Here is a 17,881-nt window from a genome sequence, read left to right as displayed (position 1 = left end):
TGGAGGGAAGCCTTCAATGTCCACGATCTCCGCACTAGCCACAGGAATGCGGCAGTCTATGGCTGCATGGCTGCCAGCCTGGCCGCCAGGGGCCACCAGCGCAGCCGGGAGCAGGTGCGCTGGAAAATAAAGGACCTGCGGCAGTCCTACTCCCGGGCCTGCCTGCCAGGGGCTGACCTGGAGGCGTGCCCCCAGTTTTTGGCTCTGGACTGCCTCCTGGGGCCTCATGGCGTCCCTGCCCCCCGGGACGTGATAGACCCTGGGGCAGAGGGACCGCTCCAAGAGACGGAGGAGGAGGAGAAGGAAGAAGAGGAGGAGGGCTCCGAGAGCCAGGAGCCTGCCAACAGCCTGCCCAGGACCCGGGACCCCCGAGGTACCCCACAGAGCTGCTCGCCTGTGTCGTCCGAGGCCGGGGAGGTGTCCACATGTGAGTACCATCGTGCTCCCCTTATGTGTACGGGGGGCTGGGGCGAGAGGGAGCCCAGGGACCGTGCGCCTGGGCCTTGCCCACAACGGAGCAGCAGCTGGGGATCCTGCACGGGCCCTGGCCTTGCAGAGGGGGGCTGGGTTTCACACACCTGGGCCCCTGGGGTAATTGACCGCTGTTCTTGTTTCACCACAGCTGCAGCACCTGGGCCTGCAGGGCGCACCACCCCGCCTGCAGCAGCCGCCCGCGCCCTGGCCAGCAGGAGAGCCAAGAACCAGGAGGAGTACCAGCGGTGGCACCTCCAGTTCATAGAGCAACAGATCCGCATCCAGGAGCACCGGGTCCAGGAGGACCTTCGGCTGCGCCGGAGGAGCTTGGAGGCACTGGAGGAGCAGGGCCGTGCCCTCAGAGGCCACCTCCAGAGCCTGCTCGACCGCTTCCCAATTCCTCCTGCTCCGGCTCCTGCTCTTGCTCCTGCTTCCTCCACACTCCCTGTCCTTCCTGCCCCACCCTCCACAACCATTCCCCACCAACGCCCCCGGACCCGCAGTGTTGCGAGACAGGAGAGGCAGCCAGACCCCCACCCCTGAGCTTTCCTTTTCCTTCCTCCCTTCCCTCCCCTTCCAGCTCCCTCGTCCCAGGTTTCCCCCTCCCCTCTCCCATGCTCATTCCTCCCTCCCCCCACCCCAGTTATGTGAAATAAACAGACTTTTTGTTTGAAAAACAGGTGTCTTTATTTTACAGTAGGTAGGGAGGGGAAAGGGGAAGGGGGGTAGGGTGGAAGAAGGCCCCAGTGGGGCATGCAAGGGAGAGGTCAGTCCTCCTCCTCCACCAGGAAGCTCTCCCGCAGGGCTTCCCGGATCTGGACAGCCCCCCGCTGGGCTTCCCGGATGGCGGCGGTGCGGGGCTGACCGTAGTGTCCAGCCATGCGGTCAGCCTCAGCCATCCAGGCTGGCAGGAAAGCCTCCCCCTTACTCTCACACAAATTGTGGAGCACACAACATGCTGCCACCACGGGAGGGATGTTGTGCTCGGCCAGGTCCAGACGGGTGAGGAGGCATCGAAAGCGGGCTTTCAGTTGCCCGAAGGCCCCCTCCACCACGATGCGGGCCCTGGTCAGCCTGGCATTGAAGGCCTGGCAGGAGGGATTGAGGTGCCCCGTGTAGGGCGTCATGAGCCAGGGCTGCAGTGGGTAGGCGGCATCCCCCACCAGACACACGGGCATGTCCACGTCCCCGACCCTGATGTGGCAGTCGGGGAAAAAGGTCCCGGCCTGCAGCCGCTGGCACACGGAGGAGTTGCGGTACACCCGGGCGTCGTGTGCTTTGCCGGACAAGCCCACATTAATGTCCGTGAACTGTCCCCAGTGGTCACACACGGCCTGCAGGATCACGGAGAAGTACCCCTTGCGGTTGACGTACCGGGACGCCTGGTGTTCCGGGGCACGGATGGGGATGCGCGTCCCGTCGATGGCCCCCCCGCAGTTGGGGAAGCCCAGGGCGCCAAAGCCCCGGATGACGGCGTCCGGGTCGGCGAGGCGGACCACCCTGCGGAGCAGCACCCGGTTGATGGCCTTGACCACCTGCGGAGAGAGACACAGCAAAGCGCCAATCAGTGGGGCACCCGGGTGGCTGGGAGTGTTCGTGCCCTGGCAGTGCCCCGCGTCCCACTCCTGGAAGCAACCCCACTGGCGGCGTGTAGTACGGCCGGGAAAGACCGACCCCTCCGGTGCGGGGCGCTTTTGCCTCCTCCCGCCCCCCCTTTGTCCATGGGGCGGCCCATCCCCTCCTTGCAGCCCCCCTCACTCCCCGGCGCAGTGGCCGACGAGTGCCGTACCTGCATGAGCACCGCCCCGACAGTGGATCTCCCCACGCCGAACTGGTTCCCAACGGATCGGTAGCTGTCCGGCGTGGAGAGCTTCCAGAGGGCGATGGCCACCCGCTTCTGGAGGGGGATGGCGGGCCTCATGCGAATGTCCCTTCTGCTCAGAGCAGGGGCGAGCCACTCGCAGAGCTCCAGGAAGGTGTCCCTCCTCATCTTGAAGTTCTGGGTCCACTGTCGGTCTTCCCAGCGCTCCAGGACGATGCGGTCCCACCAGTCGGTGCTGGTGTCCAGACGCCAGACGCAGCGAGGCACGCCGGTGCCGGGGCCCCGCCGCGGCTCCTCCACGGCCCTCAGGGCGGCCAGGTGGAGAGGCAGGGGGCTGACGTGTACCAGGTGGTGCCAGGCAGCCTCGAGCCATTGGTGGCAGGCTTGCAGCAGCAAGTCCAGAAAGTGCACCAGAAGGTGCAGGGCGAGCTCTGGCTCCATGTTGCCACCTGCGGCGGCGTCCCCGAAGGGAAGCACCGACACAGACGGGCACAGAGACCAACGCTTTGCTGTCCCCTCGGCGAGATTGGCAAGCAAGCAGGAAAAGCTGAGAACCGGCTGTCCAGGGGGGTCCCTTTAAGCTCGAGCCTCAGATAGCCTCAGACAGCAGCCACACAAAGCAACTACTGACCTGATGCCCTGCCAGAACCGGTTTCAGCCGCCCTTAAGTGCGCCCCAGCATACAATCAATGTTGTCGCGCTAGTTCGAATTAGCAAAACCCTAATTCGAACTAGTTTTTAGTTCTAGATGCGTTAGTTCGAATTAGCTTAGTTCGAATTAACTAATTCGAACTAAGTTAGTTCGAATTAACGTTGTAGTGTAGACGTACCCTCAGTGCTTTGCAGCAGGTGTCCAGTCCATGACAGGTTGTAAGAGTTTCTAAGTTCTGTACCTGAGAGCAGAACCAACCTGAAGAACACTAGAACATCTGTTAAGGCTAATGGCAAAGTTACACATCACACTTGTCTTCAGTGATGGAGCAGAACTTTCTGTCTAGTGACATGATCTTCTAACAGCTTTTGGCAATTTTAGCCAACTGCTAAGATTTATGTTGTATTGGTATTGAGCAATATGGTACCATATGGAGTGGCTGAAAAATGAGATCATTTCAAGGGATCTGTGCAGATACTGGGGGCTGTGAAGTATCATTCCCCCAATGTGCTGTTCTGAGTATGGGGATGGGGATGGGGATGGGGATGGTCCCTTGCATGCAGATGCAACACTTATATTCCCAGTTACCTCCACACCCTTTTTACTGAGCTATGTATTTCAAGGGAAAGAAGATATTGGCATTAGTAAAAAGTTGATCTGGGCTGACTAAATAACCCCACATAAAAATCTGGTAGAGCTATCCAAATATTTCACACTTTTTGTAACACAGTGAGACAACATATATCCAGAACAGGCCACAGTACCTGTACAGGGTGCTTCACAGATCACAGATCAACAATAAGCATGTTAAGGAGTAGTCGACTAATTGACTATCTGATAAGCAAATGCTTATTGGATAGTTGAGTCGACTAGTCACTTCTCCCTTCCTTTTGCTGCGTCTATCAGATAGAGGAAGCAAAGGAGGGGAGTAAGACGGGTAAAGAAAGGGGGAAGAGGGCTAAGAGGGAAGAGGCAGTAAGGGCTTTGAAACACTGCCATGGTGTTTCAAAGGAGCAGCGCTGCATGGAGCCCAGGGTCAGCTGGAGACTCCCTAGCTGAGCCTGGGCTCCATATGGCATTTCTGCAGAACCCGGAGTCAGCTGGGGAGTCCCTAGCCAATCCCAGGTTCATGGAAATGCTGCAAGGAGGCCGGGGTCAGCTGAGGACTCCCCAGCTGATCCTGGGCTCCATGCCCAGCATTTCAAAGCACACAGAACCCAGGATCAACTGGGGAGTCCTGAGCTGAACCCGGCTCTGCACAGCATTTGAGAATGACAGTACCCCCGGCTCCATGCGGGTGCTGTTGCTTTGAAATGCACAAAAGCCACTACTGGGGACTCTTGTACATTTCAAAGCTAGCACGTCGTCTCAGGCTCTTGTGGATTTCAAAGCACGTGGAGCCCGGAATGTGGCAGGTCAGGGCTGAGAACGCTGGCAAAGCTCTGGGCCAATTTAGTGACAGGATATTTAAATGTTGCTGGACAGGATTGAGGTGTGTTAATGGCACCCATGGAAGAACCTTTCCCGGCATCATCTTTGTGCGCTAAGCCGGGCTTTTCCTGAGCACTAAATTCAAGTCCATGATTTTCATTAACATGATAGAAAGGACTTTGAAAGTGATCCCAGTGAGCCATGCAGGAAAGATTGCACAAGGTATAGACCTATCCAGAATTAAAAATAAGAGCAAGAAATAGCCAAAAGTAAGAACGAGGCAGATCCAAGGCACAGTGCTGAGGAGTAAAAGAAAAAGCTCAGCCAAATGAGCGTAGTTACACAGAATGAAAACGAAGATAAAGATTACATAAGAACCCAAAACAAACAACAAGACGCTTGTACATAGGTCACTGAGGAGATAACTAATCTCAAAGATACATAAACTGCTTGTGTGTGAGTATTTCTGTGGAAGCCAGTAGCTGAAGTTATGATTCCTACGGGTTTGCAGGAACAAGTGGCCCTAGGCTCCCACCTCTTTTCTCTTCTCTTCTAGCCCTAGGGTGGGTTGTCTGACCAATTATTAGTTGATCTTTTCACTGTAAGTCTCCCTATTCGGGGGGTTCTATCAGAGCGGTCATAATGTTCTTGTGACAAAACTTGACATAGAGGTTCCGCATTTTTTTTATTTTATTTTATTTTTTGTAAATCTGGCACATATAAACAGGTTTCTACCCAGACACCTCTGAACAATTCATATACTATGCCTTTTCTTTAGGCCAAACTAAGGGGCCCCTCCATTCATGCAGGCTAATCATTCCAGCAAACCTGTGGATAACAAAAAGACAGCAGGGTAGTGTAGACTTGAACAAAATGGTGACTACACCCAAATGGTAAGATTTCACACACACAGTTGTTGATTTCCTTTGATTTAATGGCACTGTAAAGTGAGGTTTAAAAATCAGCCATCTTGATTTTTTAAAAATTTGACTCGGTTTAAACCCACATTTGACACAGTAGGTCTATAAATATGTTGTATCATGCAAGCAAGGTGTGACGTAGTGGGGGTACTTGCTGGGCTGTGGTGATCTCTGCTGTCTGGAGCAAGACGCAGCAGGGAAAACCTTATTATGCAAAGGTGACTCCATACCGGTTGAACCAGCCAACCCCCCATGGGGAGAAACAAAGGGAGGTGGAATGCTGCCCTGGCTGGGGGCAGGGCTTGGAGGGGGGAGTGAGTTCCTGGCTGGAAAGCAGGGGAGAAGGAACTGGGGAGGGGGCTGGGATTCCCCTATCTCAAGGGGGACACTGAGGCCTCTTAGCCCCCAGTTCCTGTAACTAGATTACATCTGTGCTGTGCTGTATTGTGGAGAAGCAATAAACCACCTGTATTCTACTGGCTGGTGAAGTCTGTTCGTGCCATTCCGGGGCTGCAGGAGACTGGAGACCCCAACACGCCGTTACACTGGTGTCAGGAGCGGGATGCACTGCACCCTGTGGATGGAGCTTCCAGCGGCGAGCGACAAGGCTCAGTAGAAGCAAGAGCCCGATAGCCAGGCATGCTGGAGACAGAGCGAAGCAGTTCCTGGGAAATTCGTGGGGCGCTGCAGCACTAGACTGGTGAATCTGCACCGAGGGGACCAGCAGGCAGATGGCCTACGCCCGACTCTTGAAGGCAGAGCTGGTGGGGCTGTGCAGAGAGAGGGGCTTGCCTGTGCGGAAAGCAGCCAAGGCCCAGCTTATTGACCAGCTGGAAGAGAATGACCAGCCACAGGGCCAGGATCTTGTCCCCAGGGGAAGCAGCCAGACCCCCCCCCCCCGAGAGTGTGTCAGGCTCAGAGAGGGGGAGGAGCGCTGGAACCCACCGGAGAGATGAGACAGCGTCTCCCAGGAGGCCTGCAAGCTGTAGCCCATCTAGGGCAGAGGCCAGCCCAGCGGAGCTGCGGCGGCTGGAGATCCAGCTGCGGATAAAGGAATTGGAAGTAGAGGACTGAGAGAGGGACCGCCAGGACCGAGAGAGGCAGTGACAACATGAGCTGGCCATGGCAGAGTGGAGAACCGGCGGGGCACCGGCTGCGCCAAGTGCGGATAGGCCCCAGGGTCCCGGGACTGCCAGACGCTTGGAGAGGCTCGTGGTGGCCCAATTGAAGGACATGGGTGACATAGATGGGTTCCTCAGCTCCTTTGAGAGGGCCTGTGGACTGCAACAGGTTCCCCCAGCTGACTGGCTGCAGGAGCTCGTCCCTGCACTGAGCCAGGAAGCGGCCGGAGTGCTCAGTCAGTTGGAGGACCTGCAGCCAGGGGATTACAACCGAGTCAAGGAGGCCCTGCTGCACAAGTTCGGGCTGACCCCCTAGATGTACAGGAAGAAGTTCCGGGGGGTGCAGAAGGAGCCACGGGAGACCTATGTGGATCTGGCCTCCCGCCTGTCGCAATACGGCCGCAAGTGGGTGTCTGGAGTCGGAGCCCAGACCGCAGAGGAGCTGCTCAAGCTGGTCCTGATGGAGCAGTTCTATGAAGCATGCCCACCCAAACTGAGGCTGTGGCTCAAGGACCAGAGACCAGAGAACCCCCAGGAGGCCGGGAGACTGGCAGATGAGTTCACAGAGAGCCGGTCCGGGTGTGAACGGGAGTCCTGGAGAGAAAGGGAATCGCACAGAGACCGATTCTTGGCTGAGCGACGGAGAGAGGCACCTCCGAGGCGAGCCCCAGGGACCAGGACCAGTCATCGATACCCCAGAAAACCAGCCAGGGCCCGGGCAGAGCCGACCCAAATGGGCCCACAGAACCTAACTTGCCATCGCTGTGGGCAACGAGGCCACAAGAGGGCTCAGTGCACCAGGCGCAAGAACAGGTCCCATGACCTGGGACTTTCCAGGGTTAACTGGCTGGGGCGGGAGGGAGGGCGGGCTGCCCCAGAGGCAGGGGCTGGCCAGCAAACCTCCACTCAGGGGGGGGGAAAGGATGCTCAGTGTACCTCCTCTGGGAGGTCTGACCCTCGGGAGGCAGATTTCCCCGTGTACCGGGTGGGGGCAAGGCGACCCCTGCAGAGGGACTGCCTCATACCCCTGGAGGTGGATGGTAGGAAGGTGACGGGTTTCTGGGACACGGGGGCGGAGATGACACTGGCCTGACCCGACATAGTGGCCCCAGACCATATGCTACCCGACACTCAGCTGACACTGAGGGGCATAGACGGCACCCCCTTTAAGGTACCCGTAGCCAGGGTGCATCTGAAATGGGAGGCCAAGGAGGGCCCCAAGGAAGTGGGGGTACACCTGCACTTGCCCACCGAGGTGCTGATGGGGAGTGACCTGGAGGAATGGCCAGACGGACCCCACAGGATGCTGGTCACCACCCGTAGCCAGAGCAAGCGAGGGGCTGGCGGCCCGGAACTCAAGGAGGTTCCCCAACAGGGGGCCCAGGGCCCCGTCCCAGCAGACCTAGAGTTGGACCTAGGCAGTGGGGGGAACCACGGCCCTGTCCCAGCCCCAGCCGCTGAATTCCAGGCTGAGGTGTGGGTGGATCCCTCCCTGCAGGCCCTGAGGGACCGGGCTGACCTGGGTGCAGCTCAACCCCTAGGAGGAGATTGCCAGGAGAAGTTCCGGTGGGAGAGGGGATTTCTGTACTGGGAATGGCTTCCCCCCGGGAAGGTAGGGGAGTGGGGGCTCCAGCGGCAGCTGGTGGTTCCCCAAAGGTATCGCCGCAAGCTGCTGTACCTGGCCCATGACATCCCGTTCTCGGGACACCAGGAGATCCGGCGCACCCGGCTGAGGCTGCTCCAAAACTTCTACTGGCCGGGAATGTTTGCAGCTGTACAGCGGTACTGCCGGTCCTGCGACGCCTGCCAACGAGTGGGGAAGGCCCAAGAAAAGAGAAAAGCTGCGTTGAGACCCCTGCCCATCATAGAGGAGCCTTTCCAGAAGGTGGCGATGGATATCGTGGGGCCCTTTAACAGAGCGACCCAGACAGGGAAGAAATACATCCTGGTGGTGGTGGACTTTGCCACCCGCTACCCCGAGGCCGTGGCCCTGCCCTCTATCGAGGCAGACACGGTGGCAGATGCCCTGCTGACCATTTTCAGCAGGGTGGGGTTTCCCCAGGAGGTTCTCACGGACCAGGGATCCAACTTCATGTCGGCCCTGCTCCGGTGCTTGTGGGAGAAGAGTGGGGTGCAACACACCTGGGCCTCGGCGTATCACCCCCAGACCAACGGGTTGGTAGAGAGGTTCAATGGGACTCTGAAGAAGATGCCACGGACCTTTATGCACAAACACCCGCAGGACTGGGACAAGTACCTACCCCACCTGCTGTTTGCATACAGGGAAGTGCCCCAGGAGTCCACAGGGTTCTCGCCGTTCGAGCTGTTATATGGGAGGTGAGTGAGAGGCCCCCTGGACTTACTGAAAGACAAGTGGGAGGGAAAGGTCTCCCCGGAGGGTGAGCCGGTCGTGGAATACGTCCTGACGTTCCGGAAAAGACTTGCCGAGCTCATGGGCCTGGCCAGAGAGAACCTAAGCAGGGCCCAGAGGAAGCAGAAGGTCTGGTACGACTGCAATGCACGGGCCCGCTGTCACGTTGCTGGATCTTGAGGGGAGCAGCCAGATCACTGATGCACCCATAGGTGGGGGTGTTGGCCCCAAAAATGGTATCGGAGGGGGCCATGTGAGGTATTGAATAGAAGCTTATTATCTGATAATCCTATGTATGCTGTTCTTGTGTTTGTATAATGTCTGTGTGTGCAATTATGAGCATGTACTTGTATGGACACTGAAGATTTCCCTGCATGTGGTTAAGCATTGGGCAGGGCCGAGCCTGTGGACATGCTAATTACCGAGGCCCTGTGGAACAATGGCTCTCAATGGGCTATGGACACACCCAAAGAATGGGGGCTGTCACCTGAGAGCAGCCAGCAGGAAACACAGAGACTGGCCTCTGACCAGGTGACCTGCTACATACTAGAAGAGGCCAGGAAGGAGGTATAAAGAGGCCATGCGGTCGATGCCATTTTGTTCTCAGCTCAGCACTTCATCCCAGAGGCAGCATTGCAGGGATCGAAGAGCCCGGAAGACCTGTGAACCCATCCTGATCGCAGGATGTGCAATAAGAACTTTTAAACCAGCAGCTGCAACTTCTCTGCTAGAGCCTGCATCGAGAACTGGGAGATTCGGTGCATGTAACGTACTGTACTTTAATAACCTTACTCTCATGCTTTTCTTTCTTATGTTAATAAACCTTTAGTTGTTAGATGCTAAAGGATTGGCCCAGCGTGATTTGTGGGTAAGGTCCAGAGGGTAAATTGACCAGGGATCTGTGGTTGGTTTCTTGGAACCGGACAGAACTTGTTCGGGGTAGGTGGGATTGGGTGTTAGGACCCCCCCCACCTGTGTATAGGCCCGGGGCCATCTGGGGCACGGATATTGCTGGGGTGTCGGAAGGGTTTTGCTCGGGAGGCTTCAGGCATGTTGCTGAAGCGCTCTGTGGGACTGATTTGTGGCCTGTGTAGAGAGGTCACCAGTCTGGGGGCTGTAAGGAGCCCCGGATTTGAGCAATTCGCCCTGAGCGGACACCCTCAGCTGTGCCCAGACATGGCCCGGTCCGTCACACCCGCGCCTACGCTACTGGGGATCAGGTGATGGTCCTGATCCCCGTGAGGAAGAACAAGCTGCAAGCTGCCTGGGATGGCCCCTTCAAGGTGGTTAAGCAGCTGAACGAGGTGAACTACGTGGTGGAGCTGACGGGCTGGACGCGCGGCCAGCGGGTATATCATGTTAACATGATGAAGCAGTACTGGGACAGGGAGAACTTGGTGCTGGCCGTGGGTAAGCCCTGGGAGGATCCCCTGGTAGGACTGTTCCCTGGGACCGGAGAGGACTCTTCGCTGGAGTCAATTTCCCTCTTGGACCAGCTCACCCCAGCCCAGCAGGCCGAGATCCGAGAGGTGCTGCGCTCCCACCAGCAGCTGTTCTCTGACAAGCCTGGTCTCACCAACCTGGCTGTCCACCGGGTGCAAACGGGCACTCAACCCCCGGTGCGCTGCTCCCCTTTCAGGGTCACGGGGAAAACAGCCCAGGACCTGGAGAGAGAGGTCCAGGACATGTTGGCCCTGGGGGTGATCCAGCCATCCTCCAGCCCCTGGGCCTCTCCTGTGGTGCAGGTCCCTAAGAAGGACGGGTCGATCCGGTTCTGTGTGGACTACCGGAAGCTCAACGCCGTCACGGTGTCCGACGCCTACCTGATGCCAAGGCCCAACGAGCTCCTGGACAAGCTGGGGGGAGCTCGCTACCTCACCACCCTGGACCTCACCAAGGGCTACTGGCAGGTACCGCTAGACCAGGAGGCCAGACTGAAATTGGCTTTCATTACGCCGCTGGGGCTCTATGAGTTCCTGGTCCTGCCCTTCGGCCTCAAAGGGGCACCAGCCACCTTCCAGCACCTGGTGGACCAGCTGCTGCGGGGAATGGAGAACTGTGCCCTAGCGTACATCGATGACATCTGCATCTTCAGCCAGTCCTGGGAGGACCACGTGGCCCAGGTCAGCCAGGTACTGGATCGGCTGAGGGAGGCCGGGCTGACCGTAAAGGCTGGGAAGTGCAAGGTTGGAATGGCCGAAGTGTCCTACCTGGGCCATAAGGTGGGGAGTGGCTGCTTGAAGCCAGAGCTGGCCAAAGTGGGAGCCATCCGAGACTGGCCTGTGCCCCAGACCAAGAAGCAGGTCCAGGCTTTCATTGGGATGGCGGGGTACTACCGGAGGTTTTTGCCCAACTTCAGCTCCATTGCTGCCCCGATCACAGAGCTGTGCAGGAAGGGGAGGCCAGACAGTGTGGTCTGGACGGAGCAGTGCCAGAGGGCTCTCTGTGCACTGAAGAAAGCCCTGGCCAAGGCCCCAGTGTTGGTAAACCCGGACTTTGAGAAGCCCTTTATCGTGTTTACGGATGCCTCGGACACTGGGCTGGGGGCGGTGCTGATGCAGGCGGACGAGAAAGGGGAATGTCACCCCATCGTGTACCTGAGCAGGAAACTGCTACCCCGGGAGCAGAGCTACGCGACCGTAGAGAGGGAATGCCTAGCCATGGTGTGGGCCCTGCAAAAGCTGCAGCCGTACCTGTTTGGCTGGCGTTTCACGGTGTTCACCGACCACTGCCCCCTGACCTGGCTGCACCAGATGAAAGGGACCAATGCCAAGCTGCTGCGGTGGAGCCTGCTCCTGCAGGACTATGACATGGAAGTGATCCACGTCAAGGGGAGCGCCAACATCATCGCCGACGCGCTGTCCCGAACTTCCCTAGATCACGAGCGGAGTGACCCTGCTCAGTTCGCTCTCGGAGGGGGGAGAACTGTGACGTAGTGGGGGTACTTGCTGGGCTGTGGTGACCTCTGCTGTCTGGAGCAAGATGCAGCAGGGAAAACCTTATTATGCAAAGGTGACTCCATACCGGTTGAACCAGCCAACCCCCCATGGGAAGAAACAAAGGGAGGTGGAATGCTGCCCTGGCTGGGGGCAGGGCTTGGAGAGGGGGAGTGAGTTCCTGGCTGGAAAGCAGGAGAGAAGGAACTGTGGAGGGGGCTGGGATTCCCCTATCTCAAGGGGGACACTGAGGCCTCTTAGCCCCCAGTTCCTGTAACTAGATTACATCTGTGCTGTGCTGTATCGTGGAGAAGCAATAAACCACCTGTATTCTACTGGCTGGTGAAGTCTGTTCATGCCATTCCGGGGCTGCAGGAGACTGGGGAACCCCAACGCGCCGTCACACAAGGTACTAACAAACTTCAACTGGATTTTATTTACCAAAAGTGGAGCCTCTTTACAAAGCTGCTGCATCCTTCAGTAGCTCTTAGAAGCATCAGTAGCCACAATTGTGGGCAATGCAGGACTGAATAGTGCAAGTACTGGACTATGTACAATCAAGTCTTTCACAGTTTTCCAAACTAGCTTGTGCATCTGTTGTCCACACCAACGTTGAACTTCTCCGTAGCAATTCTTGAATTGATTCAATGACAGAAGCATAATTGGGAATAAATTTTGCATACCAGGAGGTAAGACCCAAGAAGGAACTTAAGGTTTGCAAATCTGTTGGAGGAGGAGCCTTTGAAATTTCTAGGATATGATCTGGATCAGGTTTTAGTTCAGCCAGTGACATTGTAAGCCCCAGAAAGGAGAGTTCTGTTTGTCTACATTTGCATTTAGACAAGTTGAGCTTGAGGCCTGCTGTACTGATGCAGTTTAGTACAGACTGCAAGTTATTCTCATGCTCCTCAGAAGTCTTTCCAAACACAATAATATCATCCAGATAGCACTGAACTCCATGTTGATTCTTCAGAATCAATGACATCATTTTTGGAAGGCACTTGGGTCAGATGCAAGACCATATGGAACACGTTTAAAATGAAATAGTCCCTCATGTGTAATAAATGCTGTGAGATCTCTGCTGTCTTCATGAAGCATAACCTGGTGGTATGCACTCTGCAAATCAAGAGTAGAAAACATCTTTGCTCCACAGAGTTCTACAAATACTTCTTCTATGTGAGGCAGTGGGTGGCTGTCAATCACAATACCTTTCTTTGGCTCCCTTAAGTCCACACAAAGGCGAATGCCTCCATCCTTCTTCCGTGTCACCACTATAGGTGAAACCCATTCAGATGAGTCAATCTCTTCAATAATGTCCTTTTGAACAAGTTTTTTAAGTTCTTCTGAAACAGCTTCCCTGACTGAAAATAGTAAGCACCGTAACTTCTGTTGTACAGGCATCACATTATGCCGCATTTTAACTTTGTGCACAAACCCATAAGCACAGCCAAGTTTCTCTTTAACCTGGTCTTGGGTCCCAGCTGAAACTGGTTGGCTGTGTCTAGACAGGCAAGTTTTTCCGCAAAATCATCTGCTGTTGCGGAAAAACTTGCCAGCTGTCTACACTGGCTGCTTGAATTTCCGCAAGAACACTGACGATCTCATGTAAGATCATCAGTGTTCTTGCAGAAATACTGTGCTGCTCCCATTCAGGCAAAAGCCCTCTTGCGCAAATCATTTGCGCAAGAGGGCCAGTGTAGACAGCACAGTACTGTTTTGCTCAAAAAAGCCCCAATGGCGAAAATGGTGATCAGAGCTTTTTTGCGCAAAAGCGCATCTAGATTGGCACGGACGCTTTTCCGCAAAAAGTGCTTTTGTGGAAAAGCATCTGTGCCAATCTAGATGGTCTTTTCCAAAAATGCTTTTAACGGAAAACTTTTCCGTTAAAAGCATTTCCGGAAAATCATGCCAGTGTAGACGTAGCCATTGTGTGTACTGCAAGAGTGCTTTGCTGAGGAAGGTCAATTTGTCCATTAACTACCCTGAAGTTTCAAATAGCCAATAAATCTCTGCCAAGGATAGGAGTGCCTTTGTGGACAATGCAAAACTCTGCAGTTACACAGCAATCACCAAAAGTTACCGTGGCTGGCAGGCAGCCACGTACTGGTATTTGGTTTTTCAAATACCACATCTAGTAAAGTTTGGGTTCAGTAAGAGGCACATTTTTTTAGTAATGCAAATAGATGGAATCATGTAGTATAGATACTGACATATAGATATGTCCAACATTAGCTGAATAGGATGTAATTTGCCTGAAGATGTGGCAGAAACATTTACAGTGCACCTTATCTGTTTTGGAATATGTGCAGTAGTGATTTTGTCCACACTCAGCACAGTAACATCTGGTATTGTAACTGTATGCACCTGTTGATTGGACTGGCTACTGCGGCACACCTTAGCTAAATGCTCAATCTTTTTGTAGTGATTGCACTGAGCCACTTTTGCAGGACATCTTGTGTAGCTTGTAAGGTGTTGTGGGGATCCACAGTGAAAGTATGCTTTTGCCGTGCTTTGAATTTGCTGATTCTGTGGGTTTTCATTAGCTTTCTCCTTGTAACTCTTTGTCTGCAGTGATAGTGGACTTTTCAGCAAAGGAGTCACAGCCTGAACTGGGCCTCCTGTATCCATGCTCATTATTTTGGCTTCTGCTATAGCTGACTCAATTTGGGTAGCAATTGCTTTTTCCAATGTAAGTTGTGTTCTAGAAGCAAGTGTTCTCTTACATAAAGCATGGTTGTTTTCCCAATGAGCTGGTCTCTAATCATCTCATCTGCCATATTCCTGAAGTCACAAGTTACAATCAGACTCCTCAGAGAAGCAATATACTGCATTATAGTCTCCCCTGGTTTCTGCTCACACTGGCAAAATCTATAGCGATTAACTATTATATTCATTTTTGGCACAAAAAAGTTCTTTAATGCAATGAGTACAGTCTCATATTTATCATCTGCAAGGGGAAAAGTGTAAAATATCCGCTGCCCTTCTGCTCCAAGGCAGTGGATTAGCAGAGCACATTTTGTTACTTCAGAAATCTCTGTAGCACTGATAGCAAGCAGATAAATCTCAAACATACAAATCCTGTCAGTAAAATCAATTGGAGGCTCATCTGGGCTTTGCAGAATGGGTGCAGGTGGGTTCAGAGGCAGAAGATCCATCCTCATCTCCAAATTGTTGTATCATGCAAGCAAGGTACTAACAAACTTCAACAGGACTTTATTTACCAAAAGTGGAGCCTCTTTACAAAGCTGCTGCATCCCTCAGTAACTCTCACTTAGCCCCTGCCAATCTTCTCCCCACTCTTTCCTGTTTCCTGTGCTTCCAGACTCCCAACAGCTAGTGCTCCCAGTTCTAATAATTACAAGCAGCACCTAAAACACCACAAAATGTTTGTTTACGTTCCTTTAAAATGTTATAGGGACATTTCTGTTCCCTGGCTGATGCTTATAAGGAACTGTATGAGTAATTCTTTAACTAAGTTCAATGGAGTTAAGCGTCTGCTTACTTTTTTACAAGATCATTGCCAAATGACTACTTGGGCTGCCCTGGGCCCGGCAAAATGGTCATCTGCCCCTGCCCAAATGCATTCTCTGCATTGTACAGTGGGTTCTCCATTCAGCAAAAGGCCTGTGTCCCGAGGGGCTGTTTTGTTACTGGCGAAAGGGAGATAAAACAACAAGAGACAGGGATGGGAATTCTAAATGTTGTAAATTCAGTTTATGCCCAGGAAACTGATGTCACCTCTTCTGCTCTGATAGTGTAACACCAAACGCTGAATGTCTACGGCACCTTTCATCCCAGGCTCTCGGAACAGATATAAGGGACTCGATGGACTCCCTTCAGAAGACAGCTCTATGCCTCCTGTTCCTGTCCATTTCTTCAGGTGCTTCCGACAGCCGTAAGTCACCTCATTTTACGTGTTTGCCGCAATACTGTGTTTTTTATGCTGCAAGGAGAAAGCTGAACTGCTAAACATTAAAAGCAGCAACTCAATCAGTTGGAGCTAGAGCAGTAGCTCTCAACCCACAGCCCAATTAGCAGATTTGTAGCTCATGCAAGACCCTCAGGGCCAAACGGGTAGTGACGGACAAGCTATAGGTTGAGAACAACCATTGAGCTATACTAAGGAGAAACTGAAGTAGGCTACGTAGAAAGAGCTGAAGCTAGAGTGGAAAGGAACCAGAAGCTTGGCAAAGAGGCTGATTGTCTAAAGCAGTGGTGTCCAACCTTTTTACACCCAAGATCACTTTTTAAATGACAGAACAAGCCACGATCTACCATCCCGCCCCTTCCTTGAAGCCCCACCCCTTCCTTGAAGCCCCGCCCTCTCTATTCTCTTCCTCTCCATCACTTTTTTCCCCAATTCTTCTGTAGGAAGAAGTTTTTCCAACATTTGCCCTGTCAAGACTGGACCAAATGTCAGAAAAACCCTTTCTTTTGGAGGCCCCTTATTCTTCGTGGAAAGAGGAATATAGGGGTGACCGAAAGATCATGTTTGATCTTCCACTAAAAGAAGTGGAAGAACAAACGCATCCCTGCATGCAGAAGAGTTTTTCTGGGATATCTCCGAAATCCTGAAAAACTCCTGCAGTCTAGCTGGACCCTCTCTGGGTTGAGACAGGATGTGTAGGCTCCCGGGTGGGAATGAGGGATTTGGGTGTGGGAAGAGGTGAGAGGTTCAAGCTCTGGGAGGAAATCTGGATGCAGGAGGAGATGGATAAGGGGACACTGGCTTGGGGAGGGGGCTCCAGGCCAGGCAGTGTTGGGGTCAGATGTAGGGTTAGGGTACTAAGAAAGCCACAGACTTCTGGATGTGAGGGTTCAGGAATTTGGGTTGGAGTATGTGAGGGGCTCAGGGCAGGGGGCTCCAGGGTATGATGGGCTCAGATGTAGGGTCTGGGAGAAAGGGGAGTGCAGGAGTGTTATGATGCTGTGGCCAGATGGGGGCTTGGCCCCAATTGGGGGTTTGTTGGCCAGGCTTCATTTTTAAATAAAATACGATGTCAAACACAAAGACTACGTCTAGACTACATAAGAAAAGGGATGTAAATTAGACGTATCACAATTGCTAATGAAGCTCGGATTTAAATCTCCCATGCTTCATTAGCATAAAAATGGCTGCTGCTTTTTCAAGAGGGATCTTTTGGAAAAGGCTTTATTTTCCGCAAGATCAGCGTCTAGACTGGTGCTTTTCTCCAACAAAGCTCCATGCCGAAAAAAAGCGGCAGCCATTTTTATGCTAATGAAGCGCGGGATATTTAAATCCCCACTTCATTAGCAATTGCATGCGCAGCCGGGTGCGAGAAGGCCTCTACAGCCAAACTGCCAGGGGCTCTTCCTCCAGGCAGCCCCCTCAGCCCTGAGCCTCCCTGCCCTGTTCCAGGTTGAAATTCCCCCTTCCCACCTGTGAGAGTCACTGAGGGAAGCACTTTATTTTGTTTAAAAACAGTTTATTTTCTCTGAACAAAAGAGTTTTGTATTTTAGTTTTTCAAAAAAGCAACAGTGCAATAAACTGTCCACACTTTTTCATCAACACCGGTCTCTGTTCTCAGTGTGTGAGGAATGAGTAGAATGGGTGAACGTGGGGCCAGAAGGAGCTATGGGGAGGAAGGCAACAGGGGCATGAGGCAATCCCACATTTGGAAGGCCCTGGGGAAAATCATTGGCCTCCATGGGAGAACTGCTCCCTCAGGGCTTCCCGAATGTGAAAGCCCAGCTGGTGGGCTTGCCGGATAGCAGCTGTCTGCGGCTGCTTAACGTGCCTCCCCTCCACATCAGCCCGTGTCCCCCATGCAGGGAGGAAGGCCTCCCCTTTCCTCTCCACCAGGTTATGCAGCACACAGCATGCTGTAGCCACATCAGGAATGTTGTGTTCCCCCATGTCCAGCCGAGTGAGCAGGCATCTAAATCTGCCCTTTAGCCGGCCAAAGGCGCACTCCACCTGGAAGCGAGCCCGATTCAGGCAGGAGTTAAACAGTTCCCTGCTTGCATCCATGTGGCCGGTGTAGGGCTTCATGGGCCAGGGCATAAGGGGGTAGGCCGCAACAGTCATGATGCACGTAGGCATCTGCACATTACCGACTGCATAGTTCCTCTCAGGGAAAAATGCCCCAGCCTGAAGCCTGCGGTACAAGTATGAGTTCCGGAATACACGGG

The 17,881-nt window shown here is 53.9% G+C and overlaps 1 protein-coding gene across 5 annotated transcripts in view; it reads left to right on the top strand.

Moving 5' to 3' along the window:
- Window positions 1-17,881, top strand: part of LOC102444405 (uncharacterized) — a 166,575-nt gene that overhangs the window by 113,862 nt on the left and 34,832 nt on the right. The window contains exon 2 of one of the 5 annotated variants that reach the window (XM_089771969.1): window positions 15,483-15,622. The exons of the other annotated variants lie outside the window; for them this stretch is intronic. Coding sequence (XP_089628095.1) covers window positions 15,553-15,622 — 70 coding nt within the window. The 5' untranslated portion in view covers window positions 15,483-15,552. The remainder of the gene's footprint in view (window positions 1-15,482; window positions 15,623-17,881) is intronic. 5 annotated transcript variants of the gene reach the window in all.

The sequence above is a fragment of the Pelodiscus sinensis genome, chromosome 20 (genome assembly GCF_052426305.1).
Source record: "Pelodiscus sinensis isolate ZL-2025 chromosome 20, ASM5242630v1, whole genome shotgun sequence".
NCBI lineage: Eukaryota > Metazoa > Chordata > Testudines > Trionychidae > Pelodiscus > Pelodiscus sinensis.
This window is presented reverse-complemented; position numbering and strand designations above follow the sequence as displayed.